Below are 18,258 nucleotides of genomic sequence, written 5' to 3' on the forward strand. Positions count from 1 at the left end.
CCATTCTGTAAAGAACTCAGCTGCAAACAAATCACCTGTACAGAATTCAGCTACAAACAAAACACCCTGTAGAGAGATCAGCTAGAAGAAGTTACCTTGTAGATCGTTCAGCTACAAACAAATCACCCTGTAGAGAGATCAGCTAGAATAAGTTACCTTGTAGAGAGTTCAGCTACAAAGAAACCACCATGTAGAGAGTTCAGCTGCAAAGAAATCACCCTGTAGAAAATTCAGCCATAAACAAATTGCCCTGTAGAAAGATCAGTTAGAAGAAGTTACCTTGTAGAGAGTTCAGCTACAAAGAAACCATTCTGTAAAGAGCTCAGCTGCAAACAAATCACCTGTACAGAATTCAGCTACAAACAAATCACCCTGTAGAGAGATTAGCTAGAAGAAGTTACCTTGTAGATCGTTCAGCTACAAACAATTCACCCTGTAGAGGGAGCATCTAGAAGAAGTCACCTTGTAGAGTGTTCAGTTACAAAGAAACCACCATAGAGATTTCTGTAATCAATATAATTTGTACATTTACTGATAAAATATTTCAAGTACATCTACTTCATCTTTTCTTCTTCCTGTGGTAAAGAAAAAAAGATAGGTTTAAAAAGTCCCAAAGCTGGCCATAGGCCGGCTTTGGGGTATACAAATACAAAAAGAAATGAAATGTAATCCAAAACAGCCAAGCTGTAAAAAAAGTGTGCAGCCCTCAAAAAGGCTATGGTGAAAAAAGATGTGAAATCCAAGGTGGCGGCCAAGAAATGGCTGTGATGGTAGGTTAATGGTAAAAAATTTAATAAAGACAATTCAGGTGAATTTTGTGCCAAGACCAAGCGGCACAAAAATTCACCTGAATTGTTGTTATTAAAATTTTTACCATTAACCTACCATCACAGCCATTTCTTGGCCGCCACCTTGGATTTCACATCTTTTTTCACCATAGCCTTTTTTAGGGCCGCACACTTTTTTTACAGATTGGCTGTTTTGGATTAGATTACTTTTCCTGGTTAATAATGCACATGCACTCCAAACTTGTTCAATAAAAGGTCGTCATTGAGGATCAGAATTATGGCTAGATTTACAAACTATGATGTGGCAGGAACTATTATATATTCCAAGCCACAGCTTCTAGCTAGTATAATGGTATCAGATTTATCAGCTGTATGGATTGTAAACTGTCATGTTTTCTTTCTTTGTTTCATATTTGGCTGGCACTAATAACTGGACACTACAATTTCAGCTTGTAAGTTATACTTACTCATACAGAAATTGCAGTACAATGGAACTTAACACCAAATGTTTGAATTTCATGAATTATAGTTATTAACTCTTGATAATAGTGACTACACAGATGCACAAAAAATTTCAGTAGTCCAAACATAAGGTGGTACCCAGCACCTAAGATATATACTAAAGTTCCATTGTACACATCTTATAACTCATATCTGTATAAAGTACATGGCATAGTTCATGTGTTATTGTCCACTTCATATTTTGTCACTTGTAAGATTAAAAATAAAACAACAATGAAATTTTTGATTTGGAGTCTGTTTACATGGTTTCTCCAGGCACCAAAACTCAGTCCATTCATCAATGGTATCAAATTAAAATTAACATTGTTACACATAACTCAGTGGCTATAGTCATTATTAGCCATAGTCAAGTGTGACTTTCATTTAAACATTATGGAACATCAAGTGTAAACTGATAGCAGAAAACATGCGACCAATAAAAGAATACAAGGTGATTTAAAATAATGTTAGTGATGTAAATTTTTCTTTACCCTGAACAAAGATTTATCAGCTCATCAAAAAGCTTTCCCTGCTTTCTAAAGTCTTTTGAATCTTTCTTCTATAGAATGTCTAACATCTTTCTCTCTGTTCTGTCTCATTTTGCATGCATCTATAAAAGTATTACATTTCATCTTTATTTTTGATTGTATGTGTATATATACCCTTCCACACAGCCTGTCTTTCAGGTGTATCATAACAAAGGTAGATTTAAAGGGATGTATGGGCTGAAGCACCCCCCTCTAAAATTTTACTATGTGCTAGCTAGAAAGATAGTACTGTAGAAGCTCTACAGTACAGGTGCAATTACATCCAAAGTATGCATGGACAATGAATATATGGAAAAAATGAGAAGAGAAGAGCTAGAAATCAACAAGATGGCCAGGGGTCAAATTTATATTTCAGGGTTAAAAATCTGCTAAACATCAAAATATTCTAATAAGACATTCAACTACTCTAATATAGCATCCATCATTAAAACTAAAGACCAATTCCTAGACCCATATCATTGAACTTCAGCTTTGAACTCTGCAGCATTTATGCTGTACCCATTAATTATGAAAGCTAGTTGTCACTGCTAGAAAAATAATGATTTCTCACAATATTATTTCAATAACGTTCAAACTTATCGCAAAACTTGATCTCAGATAGCTAAATCTGCAAAAAAATTCCTGTGAGGGCATACCCTCAGGCCTTCCTAGACAAAGCATGTTCTGGAGAGCATGTGCTTTAGCTACTGGAGATTTTGTCCATCAGTGAAAATCTAATGAAACAATGTTCAACCTGTGGAAAGTTAAGTTTTCATTGGGTGAAATTCTATTTTCATAGCATTTTCATAGGACAATTTAATGAAAACCCAATGAAAAATTACCAGTGAAAACTCCATAAAACTGCTTTTCATGGAATTTTCATTGGTTTTACATACCCGCTACGAAAATAAAATTTAATTGGGGCCACCCAATAAAACCTTTTAACAGGTTGAACATTCATTGGATTTTCATGGACAAAATGTTCAGTACACTGTACTACTAGGTGTATGCCACTTTTCTTAGTTTCATAGATGCCCCTAGCTTAGCACCACCACCCCCCCTCTTTAGATCTTCCACTGCTTACATATTTGGCACATATCATATTCTATTGACTCCCACTCTTCCAGACTTTACAACTTGTGTAGCCTTGATCACCACTGATTATTATTCCATAACTTGTGACACTTCTCCATGTTTTGCTTTCACCAATGGCACCCCTTACTATCAACTGTTCTGTTTTATTTGACACAAAATGCAGATAAAATAGTAAAGACAATTGAACACCTGTGTACAGAAGACAAAGCAGTAATTTTGTATTTATCATTCATATGTGCTTGATCTGTAATAAAATATGTAAACTGGTCAATAATACATGGTGATCAATGATCTGTGAGTGTGCTACATAACATGCTCAAATTACACCACAGGGACAAACTGCTCTACACTTGGCTGTTGGATATAACAAAATCATTAGTGTTAAAACTCTTATTGAATTGGGTGCAAACATTGATGTTGTTGATTTTGTAAGTACAGTATATGTATACTATACTAAGTGTATGTGTACATTTTTCCTTTACATTTTCTGATGTATTATGAAACATGTGCTGGAGCAAATGAACAGTGAAACAAGAGACATTACTATATCATAGCTATATGGAAAAATCCCTACTTTGGCTCAGTTTATTATATAATTCTAAATTGTATCATGTCCTTTGATTAGCTACTTTTAGTGCAAAAATCCATGCTTCTTTTGTAATGTTTTATATCTGCACTGTCATAATTAGTTGTAATTCTCATATAGGGGAATTTGTGAATTGCGCATATTTACAGATTTTTTATGCGTCACAAAAATTTACGACACTGGACATATAAAATTTGGCAATCAATAGACAAAGTGTGAAAAAGCAGCTCTGTCAGGTACTCTATATATTAAAGAAGGTTTAGAATTGGCTGCTAATGTTTTTAAAAACTTTCTAGCGAGATATTTAGAGAGAAAATTCGCTAAGAGGGTGGTTTTGCTTGTACCCATGCCTGATATGGACATTGACATAACAGCCTTACTGCTAAAGCTTCAGAGCTCAAACTCCCAACACAACATTGCTGTGAACTGGTTAACAACAAGACGTGTTCAATTACAAAATCGGGCTGCTTGTTCAGTAGAAATCTCGACTTCAATATCACCGTACAATTCCAATGGCGAAATTGAAGTCAAGGTTTCTACTGCACAAGCAGCCCGATTTTGTAATTGAACACGTCTTGTTGTTAACCAGTTCACAGCAATGTTGTGTCGGGAGTTTGAGTTCCGAAGCTTTAACAGTAAGGCTATTATGTCAATGTCAGTATCAGGCATGGGTACGAGCAAAACCGCCCTCTTAACAAATTTTCTCTCTAAACATCTCGCTAGAAAGCTTTTAAAAACATTAGCAACTAATTCTAAACCTTCGTTAATACACAAGAATACCTCATAGGACTGCTTTTTCACATTTTGTCCAATCAACTCCTAAATTTATGCGTCCAGTTTGGTTGGTTTTATTTATGTTCCGTATACTTCGAGTATGCACAAATCACAAATTCCCCTATAGTAGATATGCGTGTAAATCCCCAAAAAGTCATACATAAGTAGAGCTACATATGTAAATACAATTAATACACAGTCATTTGGTCTATAGCTACTTGTAAGTTTGTTTGCTACTGTACTTAAACACAATTAGCAACGAATGTTAATTTTAGTATCTGGGTGTATCTGGATGTTTGAATGTCTAACAAATGAATAGTAAACAAGTTGATAGTATTTTTTAAAATGCAGAAATACTGGAATTCTATAATAGTGCCACATACTTACCACTTTGCTCCTAAAGCACTTGTAAAATTGATGATATTTGTTTTTCTAACCAGCACTGATGTTGTTGATTTTGTAAGTATAGTATGAAGCAATGCTGACTGAGTGTATGTGTTTTTATATTTTCTGATGTGTTATTGGGGATGATTATGTAACTTGTGTTGAGCATATGAACAGAGAAACAAGAGACATTATTATAGCATAGCTAAATGTGAAAACCCTACTTTGGCTTACTTTGCAAAAATGTAGAGCTGGTAAGGAAAGCTTTTTTCACTGCACGCAATTGTTATTTACTAGTAAATGAATACCCGATTGATAAATCCAGTATCCAGATGATGAATATCTGAATAAATTGAATAATTGCTGAAGCCCTAGTTTTGATACTATACATGAATTTAATCAGACATCTGACCCCTAATTTTGATAGTTTACTGTAACACAGGATGTATTATTACTAGTATTTGTATTTTCACAGAATGGTAACACTCCCTTACACTGGGCCCTCCAAAATGGCTTCAATGAAATTGTTCACTACTTTGTGAAAGTATGCAAGCAGAATATGAACGTGAAATGGTTTTCTGAAGTTAGTGCCACTTGTACACACATGTGAAACTTTAAATGTGCGTATACATGTGTATGTACATAATAACATTTATTATGAACAGTGCATGGAAACTCAGTTATCTGAACCACTGGGGAAAGATCACTGCAATGTTGTTATTATAAAATCTGTCTATTAATAGATCAGAACTACTCACCATTCTAATGGAACAATCATTTTGAAAGTTCAGATATATACCTGAGGTTCCACTATATGCAAGTATACTGTACATGCATGCAGATGCATGTACTTCATGCATGCAAGCATAATTGTGTGTTTGTGTGTGTGTTTGGCTGCGCTAGCTCACAGTACCTGAGTAGTGCACAGGTGTTCCAGTGTTAGTTTGTAGGGTAGGCATGACAATGCTAGCATGGCAGCTGAAGGCTTTGCTTTATCTTTGCTTTGTATGTATGTACGTGTGTGTGTGTGTGTGTGTGTGTGTGTGTGTGTGTGTGTGTGTGTGTGTGTGTGTGTGTGTGTGTGTGTGTGTGTGTGTGTGTGTGTGTGTGTGTGTGTGTGTGTGTTAATGATCTCGCTTACTGATATTTGGGTCATTGTGGAACTTTGGGTTCTGTGGTTTCCCTCCATGATACATAGGCAGTCCTCCTGTGGGATACTAGTCCTATGATTTGTCTGCGCAAGACTCCAGTGTCTGAATAGTGTATAAGCATCCCAGGGCTGGTTTGCGCAAGGTGGCAGGCAATAGTTATGTTTCACATGGCTGCCAGAGGCTTTGCTTTCCTTTTTTGCTTGTGCTAATCAGAGATGAGGGAATTATGGCGGCAATATTGTAAGAAATTTATTAGTTGGTATTTTAGGAATAACCAAGGAATAATGGTGAGAATAATGAAAGACATTTGCTATAATATTGAAATTGGGATTAGTGCATTATTCGATACATATGACACACCTTCACATGCCCAACCTTTCTATGGCCTGGTACTTCAACAAGATCCTGACCTTAATGGTACACTTTTGGCATTAAAATTTGCCATTACAGAGCCAACCAAATCTTAGCTTCATCCTTAGATTCGGAGACTATCCCTATATACGCTAGATTCAAAACCTAATAATCTCTAATAGTATAGTATGGAATTTATGTTGCAGTAAAATTAAGCAGTATTGCCTCTCATTATTGGCATCATCAAGGTTTATTTTCAGTGCTAAATCACATCAATTGCCATGTACCCTTTTCAATAACATGCAGCTACAGAGCACCCTATCATTAGACAAAATGTAGATGACCCATTAATTTATAAAGCTGTACAACAGATTCAGTTGCAAGTATTGTGGCATCATTGGTCAATGAGGAAAAAGGGAAAGAAAGAAGACTGGATTTACATAATATTGAAGAATTGAGTTCCAATGATAGCTCTGCAAGAAAATCTGAGGATGTACAGAAAGTGAAGTCAATTTTCGAGAATATTTGGATGTTTCTGTATCTGTTACCGAAGCATTTCAATTAGGGAAAAAGGTGCTAAACCTCAATTATTGGATTAGCTCTCTCGATGAAAAGATCTTGTTCTCAGAAGTAAATGAAGCTGAGAAGCTCTGGCCACGCAAGGTATTTGTAACACTACCCCAAAAGAACAGAAGGGAACAAAGTCTTAAGGGTACAGCTTGTTGAGATGAATAAGGGTGGAAACAACTACAGGATAAATAATGGGGAAATTGTACGGAGGGTGAAGTAAATGACCCCCATACCACTGAACAATGTAGGTATAATACAAATAGTGCAATTGTGGTTAATTGTCAGAGCATCAAGTCAAAAAAAGCAATCTCTAATAGTTTTGTTGATACATACTCTCCTGATATTGTTTTTGGAACAGAATCTTGGTTGTCACCCACATTTTATTCCAATGAAATTTTCCGACATAACCATAACATCTACAGAAAGGGTGGGGATGATGGATTTTGTGGAGTCTTCTTGGCATGTAATGATCAATTTGTTAGTAGAGAGATCCCAGAATGTGCAGTTAGTGTGGAGCTGGTAGGCTCAAGCAATTTGATATTATGTTCAATTTACAGACCACCAAATAGTTCTCTTGATTACAAGCACTATGCAAGGACCTGGAACACCTGGTCTAGAGTGGTCTAGAGTAGACATGACTCAACTCCATCAAAAGGCAGAACATTTATGCTCTAGATTTCTCTCTAATTATTCATCCACCACTCCAATTGTTACTTTATGGAAAGAGTTTAGACCCTATGTCATGAATGTCTTAAGGTAGTACCAACTAAGCAAGTAACAACTAGTACTCAAGCACCATGGATCAACCACAAGATTAAATTGTTGTCCTGTTGTAAACACAGATTGTATAAACGAGCTCGCCAATTACCAAACTAAGAGCAACAATGTAGAAGAACGTACAACAACTATATCTGTAACCTTGCCTGCTCCAAAAGAGGGTAAGTCTCCAAGAAGTTGTGGTCATTTACTAAGGCATACAAACATGATCACTGTGGTGTACATGGCTACATTACGGGACAATGGTGTTGTTTATAACTATCCACAAAGTAAGGCAGAACTTATGCCGCATCAAGAAATGCCACCCTTTCATATTGATACAAATGGTATTGTTCAACTTCTACTAAATCTTAAACCATTAGCTCCTGGACCTGACAAAATTCCAACCCGTCTTCTGAAAGAACTTTCCTTTGTGCACCTAGCTTAGCTATAATTTATAAAAAAAAGCTTCACTGGGACAGGGCCAACTGCCCCAGGAATGGAAACATGCTAACATAGTCCCCATTTATAAGAAAGATGATAGATCAAGTCCACTAAGCTATTGTCCAGTCTCCCTTACTTGCTTTTGCTGCAAAATTCTTGAACATATTATATGCTCCAACATCATTAAGCACTTTGACATCAGAAATATTTTGTGAGAGTGGTTTCAGAAGAGGTCAGTCATATGAAACACAATTAATAACAGCAGTGGATGACTTAATTTTTGCAGAATTTGAATTTAGGTCAACAAACTGATGTGTTGCTGCTAGATTTCAAAAAAGCATTTAATAAGGTCCCGCATCAACATTTGTGTTGTAAATTATCACCTTATGGGATCCAATAGATTAAAAATTTTCTTATCAATAGAACTCAAAAAGTGATTGTAAGTAGTAGTTCTAGTGAAGTGATATCTGAGGTTCCACAAGGGACAGTCATAGGACCATTATTGTTTCTTTGTTATATCTATGACTTACGTACCCAGTCATGTTAAATCATCTGTTAAGTATAGAATAAAATTGAAGCATAATTCCCACAGGCTTTGTGCGTGTGCGCGTGTTAGGCACCAGCCTATTATACTGGCAAAATTTTGAGCATAATAGGTGCCTGAAAGCATCAAGCATAATACTAGCATAATGGGCAGAATAATTGTCATACTGTAAGCAAAAATGCATGCCACAGAAAAAAGTTGACTTACAATAATAGAACAGTTGATGCCACTGATATGGTCATTAGCTAAGTTATTTGACATGACTGTTAATATAGTTTACAATGTAGCCAATTCTTAATGCACAATGAGTACTTTTTACATTTAACCAGTTGTTTATAAGCCAAAGTCTATCATTATCCTATAGAAAGTAACAAAACATGGGAGCTGTGGTAAAAATTTGGAACATAATTATGAGCACAATAGACAAAAATTTGAGCACTGCAGCATAGCATAACAGGCTGGTGCCTAGCGTGTGTGCATGTATGTGTATGTGTATGCATGCATGTGCATGTGTATGAGTGTGTGTGTGTGTGTGTGTGTGCATGTGTGTGTGTGTGTGCGTGTGTGTGTGTGTGCATGTGTGATACATAGTTATAGGAATAGGATTTTTTTGTGGTGAACCTCATTCTCAATACTAGGAAATCATTATTACTAATTTAAAGCCTTAATTGAAGCTGATGCTGCACCATTAATAAAATGGTACATGTTTACTACATATAGTCAAGTCATTCCTTAACAAAATGCATATTAGCACATTTCTGAGTGAACGTAAAGTATGTCCTGTTTTTAGTAATGCTACTGAAAATACTGTGTATAACAACATCTTATAAAATCCAGCCCTAAGGATTTATACAATTCCTGAGGTTTAACTATGTATGTCCCATTAGTTTAAGTACACCCTGTTTCACCCTTTTATCCATGAATGCATCAGGTATAGAGAAGGTAACTTTACAACTGATAAATGCATAGGATATAACATTATATACCACTTTGACACCTCAGATCAAAGGAAACCACAGGGTTATATATCACATATTTCCTTGACCACAGGGCGATATCTAGATATCGCCCTGTGGTTAGGGCAATATCATGATATAGTCCTGACCACAACTGCCTTTGATGCTGAGGCAGCTACAAAGCATCAGTTCCCTTTGATTATTTATATAGAGATGCTTAAAGTTTTACATTGTGGGTTTGAATTAGAGCTGCTTAAAGTTTTGCATTGTGGGTTTGAATTAAACATGTCGATTTAGTTAGGGGCATTGCTGTGAAGTAAAAAGAAATGAGTGAGTCAGCATTGCATAGTTCAGTTACTAAGCATCATTAAATAATCATTTTTGCAATGTGGGGATTGTTTTTCTACAGAGTACATTTCACTGAACTGCATGAAAAGATGCCTCAAACATTCACAACCTATATGTCTAAGTGTTTATTTTAGCACCTTAGGTAACTTTATTCATCCACAAAGTGGTTATTTGGTTTAAAATGGTATCACTACAACCAGTGAAACCCACAATCATTTCTTTTTTGTGCCCACAATTTAAACCCACAATCGATTTTTGCAAACCTCTGTATCAAGACACACGGTAGTGTGTCGTGCGGCCCAAGAAGCCGGCGCGTAACACCCGTGAGTATATTGACAGGAAGAAAGAAAACGCAATTTTCGCACCTCCGTAGCTCTGTGCTGCCTTGATGAAACAAGACGATGTTTGCTGTGGACACTCCCTCCACCTTCAGCACTCCACATTCCTAATTTGAGCGAAATCGCTTCAAGCGTTCCTGAGATATGCGACTTCAAAAATTGGCTTGGTTTCTTCGTTTTTTTTTCTTATTTTTCTTCCTCTTTTCGCACACTTACAAAAACTGCTATAAAACGTGAACACTATATCCGATTGCCTTGAAATTTGGCACACAGAAGGGGGGTATAAAGGCGCATCTCTGTACCAACTTTGGCTAGGATACGATAAACAGGAAAAGAGTTATGAGCGATTATTCATGAAAAATAACACCAATATGTTGTCACGCCTACAGGGTAAACCGCGTATGGGAGGAAGCTGAAAGTCGGTGGGTGAATAGGTTAACTATTGAACCTCAAACCTTTTGTGGTTGCAGTATCTTGATCATAACACACGTACATACTGAAAACTACAACATACTATTACTTATTACCTAACTATATACTTATTACTACCTATACATACTTAACTTAACCAATGTCAAAGTCAGGAAATTCGTCCTCAGCAGTAAGCGAATATGTGGTTTGAAAGAAATCGAGCTAAAAACCAGGAAGATACAACGAAAAAACCAACAGTGTGTAACAATTACACAATCGAGATTAGCTAATAAAAAACAACTATTTGCCACGCCTACCAGATAAACCGATAGGGTGAATGCTTTGAAAATCGCTGTATAGAAGGAGTAATCATCTTAGAAAGGCTCTTCAATGGTGTAGAAGAATCAGACTTAAAGCCACGGAGTTATAACACGAAATCCAACTTGGTGCAGCAAGTGCGAGATCGAGATACTCTAATAGAGCAGTCATCCTAATAGAGCAGTCACCCTGAAGAGAATTCAAGAGATCAGCTAGAAACAAGTAACCTGTATAGAGATCAGCTACAAACAAGTCACCCTGTAGAGAGATCAGCTACAAACAATTCACCCAGTAGAGAGATCAGCTAGAAAAATTTACCTTGTAGGGAGTTCATGCAACTATGGAAAGGGATAGTTTATGATCAGCTAGAAGAAATCACCTTGTAGAGTTCAGCTACAAAGAAACTACCATGTAGAGAGTTTAGCTGCAAACAAATCACCTGTAGAGAGTTCAGCTACAAACAAATCTCCCTGTAGAGAGATCAGCCAGAAGAAGTTTCCTTGTAGAGAGTTCAGCTACAAACAAATCACCCTGTAGAGAGATCAGCTAGAAGAAGTCACCTTGCAGAGAGTTCAGTTACAAAGAAACCATCATGTAGAAAGTTCAGCTACAAACTAGTGACCTTGTAGAGACATCAGCTAAAAGAAGTTACCTTATAGAGAGTTCAGCTGCAGAGAAACTATCATGTAGAGAGTTCAACTACAAACAAACCGCCCTGTAGAGAGATCAATAGAAGAAGTTACCTTGTAGAGAGTTCAGCTACAAAGAAACCATCATGTAGAGAGTTTAGCTGCAAACAAATCACCTGTAGAGAGTTCAGCTACAAACAAATCTCCCTGTAGAGAGATCAGCCAGAAGAAGTTTCCTTGTAGAGAGTTCAGCTACAAACAAATCACCCTGTAGAGAGATCAGCTAGAAGAAGTCACCTTGCAGAGAGTTCAGTTACAAAGAAACCATCATGTAGAAAGTTCAGCTACAAACTAGTGACCTTGTAGAGACATCAGCTAAAAGAAGTTACCTTATAGAGAGTTCAGCTGCAGAGAAACTATCATGTAGAGAGTTCAGCTGCAAACAAATCTCCCTGTAGAGAGATCAGCTAGACGAAGTTTCCTTGTAGAGAGTTCAGCTACAAACAAATCACCCTGTAGAAAGATCAGCTAGAAGAAATTACCTTGTAGAGAGTTCAGCTACAAAAAAACCATCATGTAGAGAGTTCAGCTGCAAACAAATCACCTGTAGAGAGTTCAGCTACAAACAAATCTCTCTGTAGAGAGATCAGCTAGAAGAAGTCACCTTGTAGAGAGTTCAGTTAGCTACAAAGAAACCACCATATAGAGAGTTCAGCTACAAACTAGTGACCTTGTAGAGACATCAGTTACCTTGTAGAGAGTTCTGCTCCAAAGAAACCATCATGTAGAGAGTTCAGCTGCAAACAAATCACCTGTAGAGAGTTCAGCTACAAACAAGTCTCCCTGTAGAGAGATCAGCTAGAAGAAGTTTCATTGTAGACTGAGAGAGTTCATATACAAACAAATCACCCTGTAGAAAGATCAGCTAGAAGAAGTTACCTTGTGGAGAGTTCAGTTACAAAGAAATCATCATGTAGAGAGTTCAGCTGCAAACAAATCACTTGTAGAGAGTTCAGCTACAAACAAATCTCCCTGTAGAGAGACCAGCTAGAAGAAGTTACCTTGTAGAGACTTCAGCTACAAAGAAACCATCATGTAGAGAGTCCAGCTGCAAACAAATCACCTGTAGAGAGTTCAGCTACAAACAAGTCTCCCTGTAGAGAGATCAGCTAGAAGAAGTTTCATTGTAGACTGAGAGAGTTCATATACAAACAAATCACCCTGTAGAAAGATCAGCTAGAAGAAGTTACCTTGTGGAGAGTTCAGTTACAAAGAAATCATCATGTAGAGAGTTCAGCTGCAAACAAATCACTTGTAGAGAGTTCAGCTACAAACAAATCTCCCTGTAGAGAGACCAGCTAGAAGAAGTTACCTTGTAGAGACTTCAGCTACAAAGAAACCATCATGTAGAGAGTCCAGCTGCAAACAAATCACCTGTAGAGAGTTCAGCTACAAAGAAATCATCATGTAGAGAGTTCAGCTGTAAACAAATCACCTGTAGAGAGTTCAGCTACAAACAAATCTCCCTGTAGAGAGATCAGCTAGAAGAAGTTTCATTGTAGAGAGTTCATATACAAACAAATCACCCTGTAGAAAGATCAGCTAGAAGAAGTTACCTTGTGGAGAGTTCAGTTACAAAGAAATCATCATGTAGAGAGTTCAGCTGCAAACAAATCACCTGTAGAGAGTTCAGCTACAAACAAATCTCCCTGTAGAGAGATCAGCTACAAGAAGTTACCTTGTGGAGAGTTCAGCTTCAAAGAAACCATCATGTAGAGAGTTCAGCTGTAAACTAATCACCTGTAGAGAGTTCAGCTACAAACAAATCTCCCTGTAGAGAGATCAGCTAGAAGAAGTTTCATTGTAGAGAGTTCATATACAAACAAATCACCCTGTAGAAAGATCAGCTAGAAGAAGTTACCTTGTGGAGAGTTCAGTTACAAAGAAATCATCATGTAGAGAGTTCAGCTGCAAACAAATCACCTGTAGAGAGTTCAGCTACAAACAAATCTCCCTGTAGAGAGATCAGCTACAAGAAGTTACCTTGTGGAGAGTTCAGCTTCAAAGAAACCATCATGTAGAGAGTTCAGCTGTAAACTAATCACCTGTAGAGAGTTCAGCTACAAACAAATCTCCCTGTAGAGAGATCAGCTAGAAGAAGTTTCATTGTAGAGAGTTCATATACAAACAAATCACCCTGTAGAAAGATCAGCTAGAAGAAGTTACCTTGTGGAGAGTTCAGTTACAAAGAAATCATCATGTAGAGAGTTCAGCTGCAAACAAATCACCTGTAGAGAGTTCAGCTACAAACAAATCTCCCTGTAGAGAGATCAGCTACAAGAAGTTACCTTGTGGAGAGTTCAGCTTCAAAGAAACCATCATGTAGAGAGTTCAGCTGTAAACTAATCACCTGTAGAGAGTTCAGCTACAAACAAATCTCCCTGTAGAGAGATCAGCTAGAAGAAGTTTCATTGTAGAGAGTTCATATACAAACAAATCACCCTGTAGAAAGATCAGCTAGAAGAAGTTACCTTGTGGAGAGTTCAGTTACAAAGAAATCATCATGTAGAGAGTTCAGCTGCAAACAAATCACCTGCAGAGAGTTCAGCTACAAACAAATCTCCCTGTAGAGAGATCAGCTACAAGAAGTTACCTTGTGGAGAGTTCAGCTTCAAAGAAACCATCATGTAGAGAGTTCAGCTGTAAACTAATCACCTGTAGAGAGTTCAGCTACAAACAAATCTCCCTGTAGAGAGATCAGCTAGAAGAAGTTTCATTGTAGAGAGTTCATATACAAACAAATCACCCTGTAGAAAGATCAGCTAGAAGAAGTTACCTTGTGGAGAGTTCAGTTACAAAGAAATCATCATGTAGAGAGTTCAGCTGCAAACAAATCACCTGTAGAGAGTTCATATACAAACAAATCTCCCTGTAGAGAGATCAGCTACAAGAAGTTACCTTGTGGAGAGTTCAGCTTCAAAGAAACCATCATGTAGAGAGTTCAGCTGTAAACTAATCACCTGTAGAGAGTTCAGCTACAAACAAATCTCCCTGTAGAGAGATCAGCTAGAAGAAGTTTCCTTGTAGAGAGTTCAGCTACAAACAAATCACTCTGTAGAAAGATCAGCTAGAAGAAGTCACCTTGTAGAGAGTTCAGTTACAAAGAAACCACCATATAGAGAGTTCAGCTACAAACTAGTGACCTTGTAGAGACATCAGTTACCTTGCAGAGAGTTCAGTTACAAAGAAACCATCATGTAGAGAGTTCAGCTGCAAACAAATCACCTGTAGAGAGTTCAGCTACAAACAAATCTCCCTGTAGAGAGATCAACTAGAAGAAGTTACCTTGTAGAGAGTTCAGCTACAAAGAAACCATCATGTAGAGAGTTCAGCTGCAAGCAAATCACCTGTAGAGAGTTCAGCTACAAACAAATCACCCTGTAGAAAGATCAGCTAGAAGGAGTCACCTTGTAGAGAGTTCAGTTACAAACTAGTGACATTGTAGAGACATCAGCTAAAAGAAATTACCTTGTAGAGAGTTCAGCTACAAAGAACCATCATGTAGAGAGTTCAGCTGCAAAGAAATCACCTGTAGAGAGTTCAGCTATAAACAAATCACCCTGTAGAGAGATCAGCTAGAAGAAATTACCTTTTAGGGAGTTCAGTTACAAAGTAACCACCATGTAGAGAGTTCAGCTTCAAAGAAATCACCCTGTAGAAAAGTCAACCACAAACAAATTGCCCTGTAGAAAGATCAGTTAGAAGAAGTTACCTTGTAGAGAGTTTAGCTACAAAGAAACCATTCTGTAAAGAGCTCAGCTGCAAACAAATCACCTGTACAGAATTCAGCTACAAACAAATCACCCTGTGGAGAGATCAGCTAGAAGAAGTTACCTTGTAGATAGTTCAGCTACAAACAAATCACCCTGTAGAGAGATCAACTAGAAGAAGTTACCTTGTAGATTGTTGAGCTACTAACAATTCACCCTGTAGAGAGGGCAGCAAGAAGAAGTCACCTTGTAGAGTGTTCAGTTACAAAGAAACCACCATGGAGAGTTCTGTAATAAATATATGTATTATATATATATAATTTGTACATTTACTGATAAAATCAGATATTTAAAGTACATCTGCTTCATCTTTTCTTCTTCCTGTGGTAAAGAAAAAAAAAGACAGATTAAAAAAGTCCCAAAGCCGGCCTATGGTATACAAATACAAAAAGAAATGAAATCTAATCCAAAACAGCCAAGCTGTACAAAAACAGTGCGGCCCTCAAAAAGGCTATGGTGAAAAAAGATGTGAAATCCAAGGTGGCGGCCAAGAAATGGCTGTGATGGTAGGTTAATGGTAAAAATTTTAATAATGGCAATTTAGGTGATTTTTTTGCCAAGCGGCACAAAAATTCACCTGAATTGTCGTTATTAAAATTTTTACCATTAACCTACCACCACCGCCATTTCTTGGCCGCCACCTTGGATTTCACATCTTTTTTCACCATAGCCTTTTTGAGGGCCGCACTATTTTTTTACAGCTTGGCTGTTTTGGATTAGATAAAAGTAATGTGGTGAATGCAGGTTTGTCTTCCTTCACCTATTAGGTGAGCATGCCAAAGTGGTATATATTACTTATACCATGGCCACTCGGGATTTGCCTGATATATATGCCCGCGCCCTCGGGCTTGGGCATATATATATCAGGCTAATCCAACAACTGAATATGTTACTGTATAATACTCTCAATAGCAGCTTGACATATTATATTGAAATACTTCAAGCGATTAGCCAATAGAATTAGTATTACACTTGTTTGTCAAGGTCCCTTGACAAAAATTTATAATACTAATTTGATTGGCTAAAATAGTGTGGTGTGTTTATATTAGAAGTAAATGTCTGACTTGACAACTATTGTTACCATAGTGATAGATGCCCCAAGGTATATCACAATATGGTTGCTTAGCAATGGTTGCTAAGGTAAAAGTCATTTTGAGATCATAGCAATCGTTGCTAAGTGTGATTGGTCTTTTGCAACGGTTATTTTTCAATTTCTGTTGCCTAGCAACAGTTGCTATGGTTGTCGGATTAATTTACAATAGGATGGATGGCCATGGTATTTAGTTCTCGCATTGTAAACAGAAAGGAAATAGTGCTCGGCTTTGCCTCACACTATTTTACTCCTTCCTGTTTACAATGCTCACACTATTAATCCCGAATACCACAGCCATCCATCCTATTACATATACAAATCCCTCGTGGCCATGGTATAACTATTATAGTTTAATCAGATGTATTCATTAATATAGTTACTGTCATTGTTTCTTGATGTTACATTTCGTTTTTGTGATATCATAAAGGATTCAAGGAAGCAAGCTTATGGTATAGCTGATAGCTATGAGAATCAACATCAACATAGTTCTATACAAGGTAATAAATCTCATAAGCAGTACTGCAATATTTAAGATATGTATATTTAAGTAGTGTGCATGTTTAACTTAACTCAGACACCGTATATTTATTTTATTTTTTTGTTTTTTTTGTTTTTTTTTGTAAAACAAATTTTGTATGCAAAAATTATACAAAAATCTCTTGCAGGAAATTTTTGCACATCTGTAAGTGTAAAGTTTCCCATCATTAACTGTGTAGCTTATACTGCCGAATTTCAGCTGATACTGTAGCTTATGGCTAGCCTTCAACTAAGACATCATTAGGAATCAAGAGTGAGACTAACACGGTAGCTACCAGTGGTGCAAAAAGTTAGAGATACTCTGTTAGAGCAGTTGTTCATGTAAAGTATTTTTCATTCAGTAAAAATCATATGAATATACTTTTTCACAGAATTTTTTATCTTATAAAAAGTTTTGATAACTTGTCTACTATATTGAAATTACATAAATTATCTACCACTCTTTTTTCACCAGGTTCTGATGACAAAGACTTGATTCAGTTATAATGACATAAATGTATTATTTGTGTTCTATGGATTCTTAATATCTGGCATAGTCTACGCTGCCATATCATGTAATATTTCATTTTGTTAATTGTAAACTAGTTTGACAGGTTTAAGATCATGAGATTCCTCCCAAAAGACATGCTGTGTTCACAGACAACAAAATATTGTTCCCTCCCTCCCACATGCATTAAGTATATGTGCCAGTGCATGTATTACTGTTTGCTGTACACGCTTTGTGTGCTTGTCTATGTATAAATGATTGAACCTTATGTTGTATGTATAACTTAGTTAGCTACATTATTTACTTGCTTGTTGTGCATCCAATTGTTTATATGGCAACTGAGGACCAAGGGTGGACAGATGAGTGCTAAGACTAAATCAATCATGCTAAATTTAACTTACAATTATGATACTCGGTGGTTGCTGTTATCATGTTGCGTTGCTAGGCATATAGCTACTGTGCGTTGGTACAATCTTGTACTACTTAATTGAACACCTATTTGCTTCATGGTCAACTGTTAATCCAGTTCAGTATCATCAATGCTTACCTGCCTGGTTTGTGCAAAAGTTATTACGCCCTACTCCAATAATTTTCTCAGTTGCCCTTTCCCCAAAGTACTTGTGTATAGATATTTGTATGTGTGTTGTTATGTACACTTTGGCATTTGCACAGTGTTATGTGGTAGTGTGGTAGATAGTTTGCATGAGTGTTTGTTTGTTTAGTGTTGTTACATACATTTTATGGCTTTGTGGAAAATGTTATTGTGATTAGAATTAGGGAAAAAATAGACAGTAGAGCTAGGTGCGGTGGAAGGTTGGTGCGTATAGCTATATAGGAAAT

General features: G+C 36.9%; 1 protein-coding gene across 2 annotated transcripts; it reads left to right on the forward strand.

Annotated features, from left to right (window-relative positions):
* The first annotated feature begins 999 nt into the window (after positions 1 to 999).
* On the forward strand, positions 1,000 to 17,699 carry LOC136266398 (uncharacterized). 2 transcript variants are annotated; one of them, XR_010706103.1, is made up of 6 exons: positions 1,000 to 1,240; positions 3,244 to 3,339; positions 5,131 to 5,238; positions 5,399 to 5,459; positions 16,822 to 16,891; positions 17,386 to 17,699. XR_010706103.1 is itself a non-coding variant. In XM_066061412.1 (5 exons), the coding sequence occupies exons 1-5, from the start codon at positions 1,178 to 1,180 to the stop codon at positions 17,415 to 17,417; spliced, it is 369 nt and encodes a 122-aa protein (XP_065917484.1). In that variant the 5' UTR covers positions 1,002 to 1,177; the 3' UTR covers positions 17,418 to 17,699. The 2 variants fall into 2 exon arrangements, 1 of the variants encoding a protein (XP_065917484.1); XM_066061412.1 differs by lacking the exon at positions 5,399 to 5,459 and having other exon boundaries at positions 1,002 to 1,240.
* Positions 17,700 to 18,258: the final 559 nt, after the last annotated feature.

The sequence above is a fragment of the Dysidea avara genome, chromosome 9 (genome assembly GCF_963678975.1).
Source record: "Dysidea avara chromosome 9, odDysAvar1.4, whole genome shotgun sequence".
Classification (NCBI taxonomy): Eukaryota; Metazoa; Porifera; class Demospongiae; order Dictyoceratida; family Dysideidae; genus Dysidea; species Dysidea avara.